Source organism: Coregonus clupeaformis, chromosome 3 (genome assembly GCF_020615455.1).
Source record: "Coregonus clupeaformis isolate EN_2021a chromosome 3, ASM2061545v1, whole genome shotgun sequence".
Taxonomy (NCBI): domain Eukaryota; kingdom Metazoa; phylum Chordata; class Actinopteri; order Salmoniformes; family Salmonidae; genus Coregonus; species Coregonus clupeaformis.
Window position 1 is genome coordinate 40,405,112 of NC_059194.1, and position 20,471 is coordinate 40,425,582.

At 45.5% G+C, this 20,471-nt stretch overlaps 1 protein-coding gene across 5 annotated transcripts in view; it reads left to right on the forward strand.

Annotated features, from left to right (window-relative positions):
* Positions 1-20,471, forward strand: part of lrba (LPS responsive beige-like anchor protein) — a 290,109-nt gene that overhangs the window by 40,085 nt on the left and 229,553 nt on the right. For all 5 annotated transcript variants that reach the window (XM_045208535.1, XM_045208534.1, XM_045208539.1 and 2 more), the window contains exons 2-10: positions 3,739-3,825; positions 5,357-5,501; positions 7,431-7,531; positions 9,243-9,338; positions 11,809-11,930; positions 13,247-13,373; positions 16,270-16,389; positions 17,645-17,791; positions 19,496-19,693. In XM_045208535.1, the coding sequence (XP_045064470.1) occupies positions 3,739-3,825; positions 5,357-5,501; positions 7,431-7,531; positions 9,243-9,338; positions 11,809-11,930; positions 13,247-13,373; positions 16,270-16,389; positions 17,645-17,791; positions 19,496-19,693 (1,143 nt within the window). The remainder of the gene's footprint in view (positions 1-3,738; positions 3,826-5,356; positions 5,502-7,430; positions 7,532-9,242; positions 9,339-11,808; positions 11,931-13,246; positions 13,374-16,269; positions 16,390-17,644; positions 17,792-19,495; positions 19,694-20,471) is intronic.

Below are 20,471 nucleotides of genomic sequence, written 5' to 3' on the forward strand. Positions count from 1 at the left end.
AAACACAGCTAGAGGAAATCATTTCAGCCCAATCAAATTGTCTTCTCACCGCCTGTCTCCTAGCAAATGGTGGCTATCCCTCTTTGCTTTCCGTCCAGTGACAGGCCCTTCTTGTCTTCAACACCTCGCGCCCCGTCTTACAATATTAATTTTGACATGTGCAGTGTTATTTTCCTTCTTATCACTTTGTAGTAGGCAGGGTTCAATCATAGAAATGTCATCGCCACTATTAAATAAATGACAAATCATGACATTTATAGCTTGTACAATATATCTCCAGACACAAAGAACATTATTCCTTCCTTAGCTATAGGGCTCAGACCCCCTCCCCCCCATGCAACACAAACAAACACACACACACACACACACACACAAACCCCCATGTAGATAACCTTTTCCATAATGCTGCTAAAGGTAGCATGATAAATTCATTGACATCCTGCTGGCGTGGAAATAATACGATTCATGTTTTTGGAGGCAAAACATGTTTTCACATAGTGTGTGTGTGCGTGCACAAACAGCAACTGAGAAACACAACACACTGGCACCGTCTAGATTAAATGAATAATATGCGTGAAAGGTACATTAAAAAGCAACGGTTTCAAACATGAAACACATAACTGACAAAACAACTCGCCTAAGGGAACAGCTATCTATAAAATATGTCTTTATTTTCTTTGAATGTACTCGTTACAAATATTGCATTTACAACAAATACATTGCGTTATATAGGCCTAATCCTTTGAAAGCAATATCTCTTTTTTTATATATGCTGCAATCCAATTTCCCATATGGGACAAATAACATACAGTATCTACAACTACTACTACTAATAGAATTGGAACTGGGAAAAAGTGCATTTACTATTAGCTAGAGTCTGAAGTTTATCATATCCTAGATGACAGTTCTGTATGATGTCTCTATGTTATCATAGCTGTAGGGTAATCCTGACTAAGATGTCACGTCTGCCAGCGCCAGTTGTTGCCATGACCTCCATAAGATTGAAGTCAGTCTCTAAACAGGCTTCTCCCCCAACCAGCCCTTTTGCTGTTGTGTAGCTGCTGCATTGTGTCTGTCTGCGTAGTATGGAGGTCAGAAAGAGGCTAGAGACTACAGCCTGGATTTCACTCAGGACCAGAGTATGTGAGCGGAGTGGAGCGAGGAGCGGAGCGTGCCCAGTTTGACTGGAGTGCGGAGCGAGATTCCCAAAGGCCTTCTCGCCCGCTCCAATTTCGCTCCAGGATAGCTCCAGTAGCACTCACTTCACAGGCTCAGGGCATGCCCGGCCCAGCATGCATTTGTAGTGTGCTACTATAGCCCCTTGCATTAGCTACTGTCATGGAGTTCGCTAAATATTTTCATAAAGAAACTGGTAGAACACACAGGTGCTAAATGAAGGTGACTTACAAAGATGAGGACCAAGAGAGGTGATGTAGTGTCCACAACTAAAGAATCATTGTGGAATCTGAAAAGACACGTATCCCGAAAGCATGATTGTGTACTTACTACGTGCACATGCTAAAAGAAAGGAAAGAGGTGGGTAGCTAGTTAAGTGTGTCATTGTAGCAAAGTATTTGTAAACTAAAAATCAGATCTCTTAAAAGTTTAGTTCATTTTCATTCTATTATCTATACAATAGGCCATCATTGATTTTGACCCAATAGGCCTGGCATATTACCTCTTTCAAGGAGCTTTCTGTTTTGATTGGATTATTTAAACTAAAATCCTTAAGGCCTACCTACAGAAAAAAAACTACGCATCCTGCCCAGCCTGGCAAGGGTGGCCCGAAGGATGTTTGGCATCCCCAGTGGCTCTGCAAGCGTGGAGAGGGTATTCTCCGCTGCTGGCCTGCTCTCCAGGCTCCATGGCATGAGCCTGAAGCCACAGACTCTGGCCAAACTCGGGTTTCTAAAAATGAATTCAAGGCACTGAGCCTAATAAGGCATTTTTCGTTGAATTTGTATTTACTTTTACATAAGTCACAGCCTATATGTGCAATTTATAGACTATAATGATTTAATACAACAAAATGTTGTTTAAATTCTGATAGCTTAATGTCCCTGCCAGCCTAGTGTTTCGCACTCGCAAATGCTTCAAAATGTGTTTACATTTACATTTACATTTTAGTCATTTAGCAGACGCTCTTATCCAGAGCGACTTACAGTTAGTGAATACATATTTTTTTATACTGGCCCCCCGTGGGAATCGAACCCACAACCCTGGCGTTGCAAACGCCATGCTCTATCAACTGAGCTACATCCCTGCCGGCCATTCCCTCCCCTACCCTGGACGACGCTGGGCCAATTGTGCGCCGCCCATGAATCTCCCGGTCGCGGCCGGCTGCGACAGAGCCTGGATTCGAACCAGGATCTAGTGGCACAGTTAGCACTGCGATGCAGTGCCTTAGACCACTGCGCCACTCAGGAGTACGAATGTTTCTTTGTAGGCTATTGCCTTGAAATAATTGAAATAATTGAAATAATATAGCCTAAATAATTACTTTTCCTTCTTAGGCTCCCTGTCTGGCTCCTGACCTATTTAGAGTGTTTATATGCTGTTTAATATGACAAGTAGCCTATTTGACATGATCTGCGCTTCTTACAGTCAACTTTTCTTGTTGTTTATTATAATAATTTTCATTCAAATCACATGGTTTGGTTTCAATACTTCAAAACCAAATGGTAGGTCCAGGTAGTCACAACAATAAACGGGTGTTGGTTAAATGGTGATGTTAATGAATGGAGTGAATTTGGAGCGGCAGTTTTTTTCTCCTGTGAGTGAGAAGCGTTTCTTAGTGGAGCGGTTGGAAAGGATGTGGAGCGCCGGAGCGGTCGCCGGAGCGCCATGCTCTACCAACTGAGCTACACGGGACCCTAGAATTCCATGAGCAAGATATCCAACCGCTCAACTCTGCTCACATACTCTGCTCAGGTCCAGACAGGGTTTTATCATCCAGGATGTGTTTCATTTCAGGGAGGAATAACTATCCTCCGCTGTGCCCTTGTTCACTTGTCTTTCCAGAATATGACAGAATTGAGGTGAAATAGGGCCGAGGGGAGGGGAGCATCTTTCTGTATTGAAACCCAGCCTGCTACATTGTTCATATCCTTGTACACATCTACGTCAACTGGATTGGATAGGTAACAGCAGTATGATAGAAGCTAGGTGGAAGAGGAAATCTTCTTGGAATTAAACTCAACCCAGGCCTCTAATCTAGTTGTCCAGCAGGCCTGATCCACAGAGGAGGAGATGTTTAGAAATCCACCGTCCGGCTTGGTCGATGGATTTGGTTATGCAGATGATGTGGCCCAGGAATCTGTGCCAGGGGTTTTATGTCCTAAAAAAGGACATAAATAGGTGTGAGGGAAAAGCTCTGTGGCATATGCTAATCCAATTCCATTAGAGATGTTGTTTTTGACTCTGTGCTTTTGAATTGCATAGGTTTACAAATTCTCTCTCATTCTCTCTCTTTCTCACTCTCATTCTCTCTCTCTCTCCTCTCTCTCTCTCTCTCTCTCTCTCTCTCTCTCTCTCTCTCTCTCTCTCTCTCTCTCTCTCTCTTTCTCACTCTCATTCTCTCTCTCTCTCTCTCTTTCTCACTCTCATTCTCTCTCTCTCTCATTCTCTCTCTTTCTCACTCTTTCTCTCTCTCTCATTCTCTTATTCTCTCTCTCACTCTCTCTCATTCGCTCTCTCTCATTCTCTATCTTACCCTCCTCTCTCTCTCTCTCTCTCTAGTTGGTGGGGGGCCAGTTTGACCTGGAGATGAACTTCATTATCCAGGAGCAGGACAGCATCGTGTGCATGGTGGAGCTGCTGGACAAGGTGGGTGCTACACACACAGGATTAAATAGAACAATATTTATAATATCATCTAGGGAGTATGTTGGATGAGTTGTGGCAGGACACACATAGAGATACACACATACAGTGAGGGGAAAAAAGTATTTTATCCCCTGCTGATTTTGTACGTTTGCCCACTGACAAAGACATGATCAGTCTATCATTTTAATGGTAGGTTTATTTGAACAGTGAGAGACAGAATAACAACAAAAAATTCCAGAAAAACGCATGTCAAAAATGTTATAAATTGATTTGCATTTTAATGAGGGAAATAAGTATTTGATCCCTCTGCAAAACATGACTTAGTACTTGGTGGCAAAACCCTTGTTGGCAATCACAGAGGTCAGACATTTCTTGTAGTTGGCCACCAGGTTTGCACACATCTCAGGAGGGATTTTGTCCCACTCCTCTTTGCAGATCTTCTCCAAGTCATTAAGGTTTCGAGGCTGACGTTTGGCAACTCAAACCTTCAGCTCCCTCCACAGATTTTCTATGGGATTAAGGTCTGGAGACTGGCTAGGCCACTCCAGGACCTTAATGTGCTTCTTCTTGAGCCACTCCTTTGTTGCCTTGGCCGTGTGTTTTGGGTCATTGTCATGCTGGAATACCCATCCACGACCCATTTTCAATGCCCTGGCTGAGGGAAGGAGGTTCTCACCCAAGATTTGATGGTACATGGCCCCGTCCATCGTCCCATTGATGCGGTGAAGTTGTCCTGTCCCCTTAGCAGAAAAACACCCCCTTGAGATCATTGACAAGATCCTCCCGTGTAGTTCTGGGCTGATTCCTCACCGTTCTCATGATCATTGCAACTCCACGAGGTGAGATCTTGCATGGAGCCCCAGGCCGAGGGATGGTCTTGCTGCTTGGCGATGGTCTTGTAGCCCATTCCAGCCTTATGTAGGTCTACAATCTTGTCCCTGACATCCTTGGAGTGCTCTTTGGTCTTGGCCATGGTGGAGAGTTTGGAATCTGATTGATTGATTGCTTCTGTGGACAGGTGTCTTTTATACAGGTAAAAAACTGAGATTAGGAGCACTCCCTTTAAGAGTGTTCTCCTAATCTCAGCTCGTTACCTGTATAAAAGACACCTGGGAGCCAGAAATCTTTCTGATTGAGAGGGGGTCAAATACTTATTTCCCTCATTAAAATGCAAATCAATTTATAACATTTTTGACATGCGTTTTTCTGGATTTTGTTGTTGTTATTCTGTCTCTCACTGTTCAAATAAACATACCATTAAAATTATAGACTGATCATTAATTTGTCAGTGGGCAAACAACAAAAATCAGCAGGGGATCAAATACTTTTTTTCCCTCACTGTAGAAATAGATTTTCTTCCAGTCCACCCATCATAGTCTCAATTGACTTGAATGGGGATCCCCTTTCTAGTAATTCTATGCCTATTTCTATGGATACATGTTGGCGGTGAATAATTGTAAAGCTCTTTGAGCATCTGGCAAATTGCTTTATAAATCTGATCAATGATTATTATTATGGCTGTGATTCCCAGTGTGAACCCACGTGCCAGGCGGAGGTGTGGAGCATCTTCACGGCTATCCTGAAGAAGAGCGTGAGGAACCTGCAGGCCTGCACCGACACAGCCCTCATTAACCTGGTCCTGGACCGCGTGGCCCACACTGACAGCATGATCGCAGGTACTGCCACAGTAACACCAGAGGCCAAAGTCATTTCACTCCAGAGTAATGAGTGTGGATGATTGTCTCAGTCAGAATCATTATCCAGTGGCCGGACACACACACACACACACACACACACACACACACACACACACACACATCATGATCATCACCATCATTAGATTAGGAGTGTGTGTGCAGACCTGACACCACCACTCAGCCTCCCACTAACCCACTGCCCAGTCAGAGTAGTGACTCACACACCAGTCAGTAGACACAATCACCAGCCTCAATCACTCACCAGTCTCTCACCCAGTTACTAATGAGACAAATAACTCTTCTTAAGCGCAATGACTGGCCTGGCAGAGCAGGATGATCATCATTAGCATAATGAAACCGCCATTAGCCCAGGGAACATGAACATGCAGGCCAGACAGACAGGCAGACAAACCCAGGGAACATGCAGGCCAGGCCAGACAGACAGACAAACCCAGGGAACATGCAGGCCAGGCCAGACAGACAGACAAACCCAGGGAACATGAACATGTAGTCCTGGCCAGACAGACAGACAAAGAAACAATTTTTACACTAATGTGCTGACCCAAACCGAATGCACTTGCTCTGATATTTTCTTTTCACATCGTCCTTTCAGCACGGCTCCGGCAATAATGGTATAACCAGGCCATTGCAGTATGGTTTGACTCGGCTTGGCTCAGTTGTGTGAAACGGGCATTAGGCTGTTAGATCAGACGGCCTCTCTCCCTCTCCTTCCATGGCTGGTGTGTGTCTGTCCTCTGATGCTCCAGGTCACTCTGGGAGGCTATAGAACATCTTTCTCTGTTCACTGAGATGAAAATGGCCCTCCATGGCATTAGCCAGTAATGTGTCTGATTGTAGGCTGAAGGCCAGGGGGAGAGTGGCTGGTTTCATACAGGCTCTACAGCAGCACACATGGGTTTGAACTCTATTACTGCTGTAATACTGCACAGGAAAAGGCCCAGACACTTATCTCCCATTGTGATGGGGAATATTGGGAAATATAAGCCACTAGTCAATGCACATGGATGGGGAATGGGATAGCATTTCGATACATCCGCGATAACATGTGCAAAATACTATTTGATTTGGATAGTATTTTAAATGCTGAATATCTGATTTAAGTGTTTTTCGATGTCCTCTTTAGTATGAAGTATTTTTGGTATATTTGTAATCAATCAATAGACTGTTGTATTAGCCAAGTAACGAGATTACACAAGGATGTGTAAAAAAGTTTCTGGAATATCCCTCTGTATGTGTATTGCCTTTCATTTGACAACCTCTGTTCTAGCCTATTGTTAGGGTGTGGTAACTTGACAACCTCTGTTCTAGCCTATTGTTAGGGTGTGGTAACTTGACAACCTCTGTTCTAGCCTATTGTTAGGGTGTGGTAACTTGACAACCTCTGTTCTAGCCTATTGTTAGGGTGTGGTAACTTGACAACCTCTGTTCTAGCCTATTGTTAGGGTGTGGTAACTTGACAACCTCTGTTCTAGCCTATTGTTAGGGTTTGGTAACTTGACAACCTCTGTTCTAGCCTATTGTTAGGGTGTGGTAACTTGACAACCTCTGTTCTAGCCTATTGTTAGGGTGTGGTAACTTGACAACCTCTGTTCTAGCCTATTGTTAGGGTGTGGTAACTTGACAACCTCTGTTCTAGCCTATTGTTAGGGTGTGGTAACTTGACAACCTCTGTTCTAGCCTATTGTTAGGGTGTGGTAACTTGACAACCTCTGTTCTAGCCTATTGTTAGGGTGTGGTAACTTGACAACCTCTGTTGTAGCCTATTGTTAGGGTGTGGTAACTTGTCAGTTTCCCCTCTTCACATATGTCATATTTAACCTGTATGTTTAACCTGTGTGTGTGTGTGTACTACTGTATGTTTAACCTGTGTGTGTTTCCGTCTTCCAGACCTGATGGTGGACATGCTAGGAGTGCTGGCCAGCTACAGCATCACAGTCAAGGAGCTGAAGCTGTTCTTCAGCAAACTACAAGGAGAGAAAGGCCAATGGGTAACACAACTAGTCTAACCTTCATACCGTACCGCCCTGTCATATTTGTCTTGTAGAGAGCATGGGGAATGTGCTAGCAACACTTCAACTGGTAACCTGTACACATCCTTTTACCCTCTCTGTACTCTGGAACCATACATCACACTGTGTAGTACAGACACACCATCGCTGTCTATTGGGCTAATCCAAAAAACAGGACTGCATTATTAATGTGTAATAACTTGAGGAGGAAGTTGCCTCTTAGCACTGATTATGACCCCAGTTGTATCATTCTACCTTCTACTGGGTAAGGTTACGATTAAGGAGAGGGTAAACTGATCTTAGATCAGTGTTTGGGATTACATCACACACATTTAACAGTTGGCTGAACATTAATAGTACTATCCTATCATTAGTTAAAGATAATATCTATACATAATATACATTAGTGGTTATAAAGTGGAAGAGGAATTTGTTTTCCAACCTGGGTTTTGTGGTTTTCCACCAAGTCAGCCTGGACAGTCTTGCCTAGCAGTGTGGAGTCATTACAGTACAGTGGGAAATCAGCCTGGACAGTCTTGCCTAGCAGTGTGGAGTCATTACAGTACAGCGGGAAATCAGCCTGGACAGTCTTGCCTAGCAGTGTGGAGTCATTACAGTACAGCGGGAAATCAGCCTGGACAGTCTTGCCTAGCAGTGTGGAGTCATTACAGTACAGCGGGAAATCAGCCTGGACAGTCTTGCCTAGCAGTGTGGAGTCATTACAGTACAGTGGGAAATCAGCCTGGACAGTCTTGCCTAGCAGTGTGGAGTCATTACAGTACAGTGGGAAATCAGCCTGGACAGTCTTGCCTAGCAGTGTGGAGTCATTACAGTACAGTGGGAAATCAGCCTGGACAGTCTTGCCTAGCAGTGTGGAGTCATTACAGTACAGTGGGAATAGCCCTTGTGTAAAAACAGCAGATCTAGTAGGCTGTAGTACCATGAATATGAGTGTATATAATGTATTATCCACTGAGTCTCTGCACCATTGGGACAGAAGGAGAGAGGGATGGGATTGGGAAGCCCATTGATCAGTGTGGAATCAAGTTGTCAAGGAAATGGGGGCAAGCTGCTTTTGTGCTTCTCTGTTTCCGTCCACCCCCCCCTTAACACACACACACACAATGCTAGCTCTTTGAAATATTATCTTAGGGGGTTGACGAGATGATGCGTCTATCAGAAGCCTCTCCATCACAGGATTTGAGCAGAGTGAACACAGTGTAATATGCGTATTGCAGCCTCCACAGAAATTAAACCGACGAGGCCTTGTCGGAAAAGAAAAGCTCATCAATATATTATGGAAGTTTATCAACGTTGATCGCGGTTCCGTGGGTTTTGATTGACATTTGGGTTGAAAGGAAGGGGGATCTGATCTGAAGCGGGTGACTGGAATGTAGAACAGCAAGACAACCGCTGCTGTTTCTTAGAACTACTGCATTCTCACTATAATGTCTCAACAAGAAGTTGGCTTGATGGCTAGTAGAGGTTAATATAGAAAAGCAGAAAATAGACATGTGGCTGACCTTGACACACTGTAGTTGTGATGATGTTGGTGTTTTTTCGCTTGCCTGTGAACTTGAACATATAGCTGTACATTTGAGTGTGTGTGTTTGTGTGTGTACTTGTGTATGCGGTGCACCCTTATCAAAGTCTATGGCGTCTCATCTTGTGTGTGTGTTCTTCCCTCCAGCCTCCCCATGCGGTGAAGCTGCTGTCTGTCCTGAAGAGCATGGCCCACCGGAACGGACCTGACTCCTTCTTCAGCTTCCCAGGGAAGAGCGCTGCTGTGAGTACAGTTACAACTCAATACACCTCCACATGTTAACCTGGATCCCAGGCTGATCATTAGAATACAGTATAGTACACACTACCCAACTAGTCTAGAATCTGATGCTACACCTGATATGACACTGTATTCCCCTAGGCTCTGGTCAAGTAGTGCACTATGTAAGGGATAGTGTCATTTCAGACTTTTAGTGACTGGTATCAGTCTCGGTGGACACTGAGTGTCTACAGTAAGATAATAGTATTTACAGAACCTCTGGATAGGTTCTTAATGGGTTAAATCCTCTTGTGCTTGACTTCCCACATGATCCAAGGCCGTAAGCATTAGGAATGACTAAGATAATGCATCATGAATTGCCTGTAAGCTCTGACCCAGCACACATCTTCGCTTCTATATCCTTTAATGCCAAGGTTTACCAACCATATATAGCATGAGTCATACTGGACTACTGTGTGTGCGTTGAATAAGCAGCATGGGAAGAGAGGAGGAGCACAGATGCTAGCTAATGCTCCTAGCCATCTTCCCTCTGTTCTCCATCTCCTCCCTTCATTCTAATGCTCCTAGCCATCTTCCCTCTGTTCTCCATCTCCTCCCTTCATTCTAATGTTCCTAGCCATCTTCCCTCTGTTCTCCATCTCCTCCCTTCATTCTAATGCTCCTAGCCATCTTCCCTCTGTTCTCCATCTCCTCCCTTCATTCTAATGCTCCTAGCCATCTTCCCTCTGTTCTCCATCTCCTCCCTTCATTCTAATGCTGCTAGCCATCTTCCCTCTGTTCTCCATCTCCTCCCTTCATTCTAATGCTCCTAGCCATCTTCCCTCTGTTCTCCATCTCCTCGCTTCATTCTAATGCTCCTAGCCATCTTCCCTCTGTTCTCCATCTCCTCCATTCATTCTAATGCTCCTAGCCATCTTCCCTCTGTTCTCCATCTCCTCCCTTCATTCTAATGCTCCTAGCCATCTTCCCTCTGTTCTCCATCTCCTCCCTTCATTCTAATGCTCCTAGCCATCTTCCCTCTGTTTTCCATCTCCTCCCTTCATTCTAATGCTCCTAGCCATCTTCCCTCTGTTCTCCATCTCCTCCCTTCATTCTAATGCTCCTAGCCATCTTCCCTCTGTTCTCCATCTCCTCCCTTCATTCTAATGCTCCTAGCCATCTTCCCTCTGTTTTCTATCTCCTCCCTTCATTCTAATGCTCCTAGCCATCTTCCCTCTGTTCTCCATCTCCTCCCTTCATTCTAATGCTCCTAGCCATCTTCCCTCTGTTCTCCATCTCCTCCCTTCATTCTAATGCTCCTAGCCATCTTCCCTCTGTTCTCCATCTCCTCCCTTCATTATAATGCTCCTAGCCATCTTCCCTCTGTTCTCCATCTCCTCCCTTCATTCTAATGCTCCTAGCCATCTTCCGTCTGTTCTCTATCTCCTCCCTTCATTCTAATGCTCCTAGCCATCTTCCCTCTGTTCTCCATCTCCTCCCTTCATTCTAATGCTCCTAGCCATCTTCCCTCTGTTCTCTATCTCCTCCCTTCATTCTAATGCTCCTAGCCATCTTTGTACTCCTTCTGACCCCTTCCTTCTCATAGCAGCAATCCCTAAGCTGATTTTTGTATCTATCCAGCCATTCAGCTAGCCAGCCAGCCAGCCAGCCAGCCATGTGATTTAGTGTGTGAAAGAATAAGGTATAAGTCCCCTGGGAATGTTCTGTTATACCCCTCTCTTTCTCTTAAAATAGAGCAGATTTATAATACACTTCCTGGTGTCAATGGGTTTAAAAGTGAGGATTTAGTGAAGTTAGCTCAGTTAAGATGCTCTTGCTGAAGTCTTCAAGGAAATGAAGGATGAAAACTTATCAGACATATAGTCTAAGCTATGATCTCATATCTTAGGCAATGTCTGCTGAGTTTCCATGAAGGATGACATCGTAGACTTATGTCTGCTACGTTTGAACTGTGTATCTCTGTCTAGGACCTTTACCTTTCACTACTTTCTCAATGAGTCTCACCTGAATGCTGTCTACACCTGCATGTGGCCATGGCACATTAGATAAGACTGTACAGTACCTGGGTTAGACTGCTAACTATAGAGAGGGGAAAGAGAGTTAAAGTCTGCTCCCATTGTGTCTTATAATGGCTGTCGGGGACACTCACATTGTATGTAGCGAGTGTGTGTGTGCTGTTATGTCTCTTTGTACCCTCCCATTGCCATGGTGACGGTGCCCTTTGGTGAGGGTGAGCTCAGGGCCGCCCTAAGAGCGTCTGCGATTGGTGTGTGTGCAGCCGAGACTGAGCACTAAGCACACGCCTTCCCCTTCCTGTGAATCTCGCTAATGAGGCAGGAAGGCCTCTGGGTAGACACACACACACGCATGAACAGCTACGTTTTCTATCTGTTCCTTCTTGGTCCTACTGTAGTCTAGGTCACACTACTCACAATCCTATTTTTAAAACATTCAACTGTTTGTCTCCTCACAGGCTATAGCTCTGCCCCCTATAGCCAAATGGCCGTACCAGAATGGATTCACCTTCCACACCTGGCTCCGCATGGATCCAATCAACAACATCAATGTTGACAAGGACAAGCCTTACCTGTACTGGTGAGTTACAGACACCAACCGTCCATGTTTGAGATCAACTACACTGCACTCGCCGACTGCAGACTGACTATGAATCACCTTGCATCCTAAATGACTAATCATGATGATTTATAGATCAGTCAGTCTGTAGCCACTGACTGTAACGTAGTCAATCTCATACACCCACACTGACACAACTTACTGCAGCTTGATTTGTTCTTTCTCTATGCAAATAACGTCTCTACTCATATCCTGACTTGAGATACCTATGCATAACTTTTGTATGGATAATGTGATATTATTCAGGTGTATTCAAATAGAATTTGGCTCATACCGTAGTTCCCTGTGTGTGTGTGTGTGTGTGTGTGTGTGTGTGTGTGTGTGTGTGTGTGTGTGTGTTTGTGTGGTTTGTGTGTACTGTATTTGCACGCCAAGCAAAGCTATTTGATTTTTTACTTGTTCAACAAAATTGTAGGATGAAGTCATATCCCCAAACAGTCTATAAAAAAAACAGCCAGCACAGAGGCTTAATAGACACACACACACACACACACACACACACACACACACATTACCAGATGAAGAAGGCATACTGAATACTGATGCAGTGCCTCCCTCTCTCAGTTTCCATTTACCTCTCTCTCATCCTTCTCTCTCTCCCTCCATCTCTCTCTCTCTCTCTCTCTCTCTCTCTCTCTCTCTCTCTCTCTCTCTCTCTCTCTCTCTCTCTCTCTCTCTCTCTCTTTTTCTCTCCCCCCTTACTCTCTACTCTCTACATCCATTCCTCTCTCCCTCTCTCAGGGACAGTAAATCAGGGCCTCACTCGTCCTATTTTCAGCCGATAATTAATTTCTGACAAAAAATTATAATTTATGCGCCGGGATTTGGTAGGCCTTCTGTTTGGTGGTCCTTCTGAAAATGATAACCAACCACACACAGCCAGCCAGGCAGCCAGCCAGGCAGCTAGAAGCAGAGGCAGAAACGTCTGTAATAAAACTCTACTTCAGACTCTGCCCTTTTAAAAAGAGATTAGTTCACTAAATCACACACGGCGACCGCCGGGGCCCCCGCTCGCTCAGAACACAGACGCCCACAAATGGGAATTTCTTGTGAAGTTGACAGATGATTGAGGCTTTCGCTATCTCTGTCTCTCCTCCATTTTCAAAGTGTTTTTTAAATGTGTATGTTTGTATGATTTATTGGCAGGTTGACTCGTCTTGAAACCCTCCTCTGCCCTTGAGTGTTAGACTGTGTTAAAGTGAGCCGTTAGGCTCACTAACTGAAATTAGTTTTTTTATTTCTCTCTATTTTTGTTTTTATTCCCTCTCTTCCTGTAGTTTCCGCACCAACAAAGGTCTGGGCTACTCAGCACACTTTGTGGCCGGCTGTTTGATTGTGACCTCGTTAAAGTCCAATGGGAAGGGATTCCAGCACTGCGTGAAATATGACTTCAAACCGCAGAAGGTAGGCAGCCGGCGAGGCCGGCAGGCAGACAGACACTGTCCTGTGGGAGAGACACACACAAACCTAGCACTCATAAAACATAGAAACACGTACTAAATAGGACACACAGACATGTTCTCTTTCGCATAGGACACACAGAGAACAAACTGTACGCAGGCATAGGACACATGCTGCCCCCTCGTCTAGGCCTTTTGGGATGAGGCATAGTCATCTGGTCCTTCCTCTGGGGGGCCAGCAATGTCAGAACAGAACGGTGAAAAAAGGATAGAAGGATTGAGAGAAAGGGAGAGAGGGATGATCTAATGGGGCCCGACACACAGCCAGACCATAGCACCCAGACCCAGTCAAGCCCAACAGCATCGGTGAGATCCATGGTGCCCCTGGCCAATTAAAACTCCCCTGTTATCCCGCAGTGTGGAACAACACTACTCAGACTCAAAACCTCATTCTGAGATGTTTGGCCTCTATTTTTAGCTCTCTGTATTCCACGGTCGGTCTTATCTCCCAAGGTGTCTGCCTGGTAACTCTAATAACCTATTTCACTGGATTCTTCCCATGTGAAATCTGAGCAGCCAATGTAGGTGAGATTGTAGCCCAAGGGGTTTAGGAGTTGATCGCCCCCATGTCTCATAAGGGTAACTCAGTGAAGGCAGCTAGGAATGAGGCTAAGATGAAGGCTGGCCAATGCTTTTTTGCTCGTTTGCAGTTGGTAGGCAGTCTGCTGATGCCAATGTCAAACTCATGATAACATAGCTTATTATACAACGTACAGTTGAAGTCGGAAGTTTACATACACTTAGGTAGGAGTCATTAAAACTTGTTTTTCAACCACTCCACAAATTTCTTGTTAACAAGCTATAGTTTTAGCAAGTCGGTTAGGACGTCTACTTTGATCATGACACAAGTAATTTTTCCAACAATTGTTTACAGATCGATTATTTCACTTATAATTCACTGTATCACAATTCCAGTGGGTCAGAAGTTTACATACACTAAGTTGACTGTGCCTTTAAACAGCTTGGAAAATTACAGACAATGATGTCATGGCTTTAGAAGCTTCTGATAGGCTAATTGACATCATTTGAGTCAATTGGAGGTGTACCTGTGGTTGTATTTCAAGGCCTACCTTCAATCTCAGTGCCTCTTTGCTTGAGATCATGGGAAAATCAAAAGAAATCAGCCAAGATCTCAGAAATAGAATTGTAGACCTCCACAAGTGTGGATTGGTAGCAATTTCCAAACGCCTGAAGGTACCACGTTCATCTGTACAAACAATAGTACGCAAGTATAAACACATTTACATTTACATTTTAGTCATTTAGCAGACGCTCTTATCCAGAGCGACTTACAGTTAGTGATTACATATTTTTTTTATACTGGCCCCCCGTGGGAATCGAACCCACAACCCTGGCGTTGCAAACGCCATGCTCTATCAACTGAGCTACATCCCTGCCGGCCATTCCCTCCCCTACCCTAGACGACGCTGGGCCAATTGTGCGCCGCCCATGAGTCTCCCGGTCGCGGCCGGCTGCGACAGAGCCTGGATTCGAACCAGGATCTCTAGTGGCACAGTTAGCACTGCGATGCAGTGCCTTAGACCACTGCGCCACTCAGGAGGGACGCAGCCGTCATTCCGCTCAGGAAGGAGACGCGTTCTGTTTCCTAGAGATTAACGTACTTTGGTGCAAAAGGTGCAAATCAATCCCAGAACAACAGCAAAGGACCTTGTGAAGATGCTGGAGGAAACAGGTACAAAATTATCTATATCCACAGTAAAACGAGTCCTATATCGACATAACCTGAAAGGCTGCTCAGCAAGGAAGAAGCCACTGCTCCAAAACCGCCATAAAAAAGCCAGACTACGGTTTGCAACTGCACATGGGGACAAAGATCGTACTTTTTGGAGAAATGTCCTCTGGTCTGATGAAACACAAATAGAACTGTTTGGCCATAATGACCATCGTTATGTTTGGAGGAAAAAGGGGGATGCTTGCAAGCCGAAGAACACCATCCCAACCGTGAAGTACAGGGGTGGCAGCATCATGCTGTGGGGGTGCTTTGCTGCAGGAGGGACTGGTGCACTTCACAAAATAGATGGCATCATGAGGAAGGAAAATTATGTGGATATATTGAAGCAACATCTCAAGACATCAGTCAGGAAGTTAAAGCTTGGTCGCAAATGGGTCTTCCAAATAGACAATGACCCCAAGCATACTTCCAAAGTTATGGCTTAAGGACCACAAAGAGTGGCCATCACAAAGCCCTGACCTCAATCCTATAGAAAATGTGTGGGCAGAACTGAAAAGGCAAGGAGGCCTACAAACCTGACTCAGTTACACCAGCTCTGTCAGGAGGAATGGGCCATTATTCACCCAACTTATTGTGGGAAGCTTGTGGAAGGCTACCTGAAACATTTGACCCAAGTTAAACAATTTAAAGGCAATGCTACCAAATACTAATTGAGTGTATATCAACTTCTGACCCACTGGGAATGTGATGAAAGAAATCAAATCTGAAATAAATCATTATCTCTATTATTATTCTGACATTTCACATTCTTAAAATAAAGTGGTGATCCTAACTGACCTAAGACAGGGAATTTATACTAGGATTAAATGTCAGGAATTGTGAAAAACTGAGTTGAGATGTATTTGGCTAAGGTGTATGTAAACTTCCGACTTCAACTGTACCTTGTTAATAACATCATTACCATTGTTGTAAATTAAATTATAATTGAAAACATTATAGAAAAATAACAACATGTGGAACTGGTGAGGTGTTTAGGGTGTTAGGTTCATAGAAATATAATCTAATTCTAGTGCTGTGGTTAAGATGTTGTTGTTTCAGTGGTACATGGCGACCATGGTGGTTAAGTTGTTGTGTGTTGTTGTTTCAGTGGTACATGGTGACCATCGTTCATGTCTACAACCGCTGGAAGAACAGTGAGATCAGCTGCTACGTCAACGGAGAGCTCGCCTCCTACGGAGAAATCACCTGGTTCGTCAACACCAGCGACGTAAGTAGCAATCAATCGATCCATACTATACTGATCATCGTTGTTATAATGTTATTCCTGTAGCAACCTTAAACCTCTACTCTCACACAACCATTCCTACCCCTGTATGCTGTGTAATGGAATATAGCTGAACCTACAAGTTGTGATAGTGGTTGTGGTTGGATGTATGCCTGCATGTGTATAACCAAAAGTATTTTGGGATGGCAGTCATCAATCATAAAATGTCTCTGAAGTCATCAATCAATCAGCAAGAAAGCCTTGAAGCTATCCATCCAGAATTCTTCAATTTGAACCATTTTGGTTAGGATAACAAAGGTTCCACACAAAGACGTATGGTATATGTTGTGATTGATGTACCACAGAGAACCATTGTTACTGCAGTACAGCATGTTAGAAGAGGACAGCACCTCCCCACAGGCCCCACTCTCTCTGATTGATTGATATAATCACTGTCTCAGCTGACAGAGGGCTCAGGGGTGAAACCACTCTCTTTATCTCTCTGCCTCTTTCTGTCTCTGTCTCTCTCTGCCTTTCTGTCTCTCTCTCTGTCTCTCTCTGTCTCTCTCTGCCTCTGTCTCTCTCTGCCTCTGTCTCTCTCTGCCTCTGACTCTCTCTGCCTCTGTCTCTCTTTGTCTCTCTTTCTGTCTCTCTCTTTGTCTCTCTCTGCCTCTTCACATGGATGGAACTGGGACTGTAACAGGGGAGGGTGTCTCTCTGTCTCCTCACGTGGATGGAACTGGGTCTGTAACAGGGGAGGGAAATGAGTTGCATGAGTTGTGTAGTTGAAGACGCGCGCGCGACACACACACACACACACACACACACACACACACACACACGCCTACCTCCAAGCATAAATGAGATTCTGTCATATTTTTCCAGAATGCTTTTTCTCTCTCTCTCGTGCGGAAGACAAGATTCACATGTCAGCTTTTAGCCAAATGAAGATGCTTTTCTAATGCAATGCCCTTGGCGTGACACAGTGTCACAGAGGGCCTCGATACCCTACAGTAGATATGGCTGATTAAGATATCTCTCCTCCCTCCTTGATAACAATGCTACACTCATCCCGAGCCTATTTACACATGCTCTAGTGAACATACAGAAGGGAACAGATTCATATAAATTTATGTTATCTGTATGCCGATGGTGCGTTGATTCACACTCAGACATGCTGTTGGAGTTGTCATAGTTATCTTTATTAATGCTTGTTCAATTCTCCTTCCTTGTTTCCTTCCTTCCTCCCTTCCTCCAGACTTTCGACAAGTGTTTCCTTGGTTCGTCAGAGACGGCGGACGCCAACCGTGTGTTCTGTGGTCAGATGGGGGCGGTGTATCTGTTTGGCGAGGCCCTCAGTGCAGCACAGATCCTTGCCATCTACCAGCTGGGGCCTGGTTACAAGGTAGGGAGACGCAAAGCCCAGTCATCTACCAGCTGGGGCCTGGTTACAAGGTAGGGAGACGCAAAGCCCAGTCATCTACCAGCTGGGGCCTGGTTACAAGGTAGGGAGACGCAAAGCCCAGTCATCTACCAGCTGGGGCCTGGTTACAAGGTAGGGAGACGCAAAGCCCAGTCATCTACCAGCTGGGGCCTGGTTACAAGGTAGGGAGATGCAAAGCCCAGTCATCTACCAGCTGGGGCCTGGTTACAAGGTAGGGAGACGCAAAGCCCAGTCATCTACCAGCTGGGGCCTGGTTACAAGGTAGGGAGACGCAAAGCCCAGTCATCTACCAGCTGGGGCCTGGTTACAAGGTAGGGAGACGCAAAGCCCAGTCATCTACAAGCTGGGGCCTGGTTACAAGGTAGGGAGATGCAAAGCCCAGTCATCTACAAGCTGGGGCCTGGTTACAAGGTAGGGAGACGCAAAGCCCAGTCATCTACCAGCTGGGGCCTGGTTACAAGGTAGGGAGACGCAAAGCCCAGTCATCTACCAGCTGGGGCCTGGTTACAAGGTAGGGAGACGCAAAGCCCAGTCATCTACAAGCTGGGGCCTGGTTACAAGGTAGGGAGACGCAAAGCCCAGTCATCTACCAGCTGGGGCCTGGTTACAAGGTAGGGAGACGCAAAGCCCAGTCATCTACCAGCTGGGGCCTGGTTACAAGGTAGGGAGACGCAAAGCCCAGTCATCTACCAGCCGGGGCCTGGTTACAAGGTAGGGAGACGCAAAGCCCAGTCATCTACCAGCTGGGGCCTGGTTACAAGGTAGGGAGACGCAAAGCCCAGTCATCTACCAGCTGGGGCCTGGTTACAAGGTAGGGAGACGCAAAGCCCAGTCATCTACCAGCCGGGGCCTGGTTACAAGGTAGGGAGACGCAAAGCCCAGTCATCTACCAGCTGGGGCCTGGTTACAAGGTAGGGAGACGCAAAGCCCAGTCATCTACCAGCTGGGGCCTGGTTACAAGGTAGGGAGACGCAAAGCCCAGTCATCTACCAGCTGGGGCCTGGTTACAAGGTAGGGAGACGCAAAGCCCAGTCATCTACCAGCTGGGGCCTGGTTACAAGGTAGGGAGACGCAAAGCCCAGTCATCTACCAGCTGGGGCCTGGTTACAAGGTAGGGAGATGCAAAGCCCAGTCATCTACCAGCTGGGGCCTGGTTACAAGGTAGGGAGATGCAAAGCCCAGTCATCTACCAGCTGGGGCCTGGTTACAAGGTAGGGAGATGCAAAGCCCAGTCATCTACCAGCTGGGGCCTGGTTACAAGGTAGGGAGACGCAAAGCCCAGTCATCTACCAGCTGGGGCCTGGTTACAAGGTAGGGAGACGCAAAGCCCAGTCATCTACCAGCTGGGGCCTGGTTACAAGGTAGGGAGACGCAAAGCCCAGTCGTCATGCAGAATTCAGTAGTCACACTACTCCAAAATGCCATGCCATTTGGATACCCCCTATATCAAAAAAGGAAGGTCTGCACTCATCAATTTGAGGTGAAACATTTATTTATCTTCCTTCTTTCTCATATCATGGATTATTTAAAAAATATATATACTACAGACTATCACTAGTAGTGTGTAATGTTTAAACTGAACAGAAAAATATACATGTATAAGAAAGTCACTCCTTCCTGTTAATTGATTTGACCTCTCCACTTTCTCTCTGCCGTCTCTCTCAGGGCACGTTCAAGTACAAGGCTGAGAGTGACCTCCTGTTTGCTGAGCACCACAAAACCCTGCTATACGACGGCAAGCTGTCCTCCTGCATCTCCTTCTCCTACAACCCCCGCGCCACCGACGCTCAGCTGTGCCTGGAGTCCTCCCCCAAGGATAACGCCTCCATCTTTGTCCACTCGCCACATGCACTCATGCTGCAGGTACGGACACACACAGACGCAGACATAAACGCACACACACACACACACAAACACACACACACACAGCGAAATGTGGTTTTGGCAGTGCTACTGCGCCAAAATGTAAACCATCTAAGATAGAAATCTAGTCAATGTTGAAAAGAGTTATGATTCTAGCGTGACTAATGGCATTTCTGCAGGCTATTCTTATCCCTTAGTTCAGGTGCTTCAGCCACTTGTTCCACACACCTCATGGGGACCTAACATTTATTTCCATTCAAAATCCTATTTTCTCTGACCCCTAACCTTAACCTTAACCCTAACCCGTAACCCAAACCCTAAACCCTAATTCCTTACCCTAAACCTAACCGCTAAGCTTAAAATAGCCTTTGTCCTCATGGCGACGTGGGAAAAGTCCCCACGAGGGAGAATTTTCCTTGTTTTACTGTCCTTGTGGGGACTTTTGGGGATTTTAGGTCCCCACAAGTATAGAAGAACCAACACCCCCACACACACGCACGCACGCACGCACGCACGCACCCACACACCCACACACACACACACACACACACACACACACACACACACAGATAATGAAGCACCTCCATCAGGCTCTATCTACTTCATAAGTGTCTCATTAAAGGAAAGGTTCACCCATTTTGAATGTTATATTGTTTTTGTGAACCTCTGAGTGATGGATTCCCTGGGTCATTTCATGTTTTCATGTGTATCTGAGTTATTGGCGTTCAAGCAGGCAGAAATCCGGCCGCTATGACTTAGCACTGTGATAAAGTCGCTC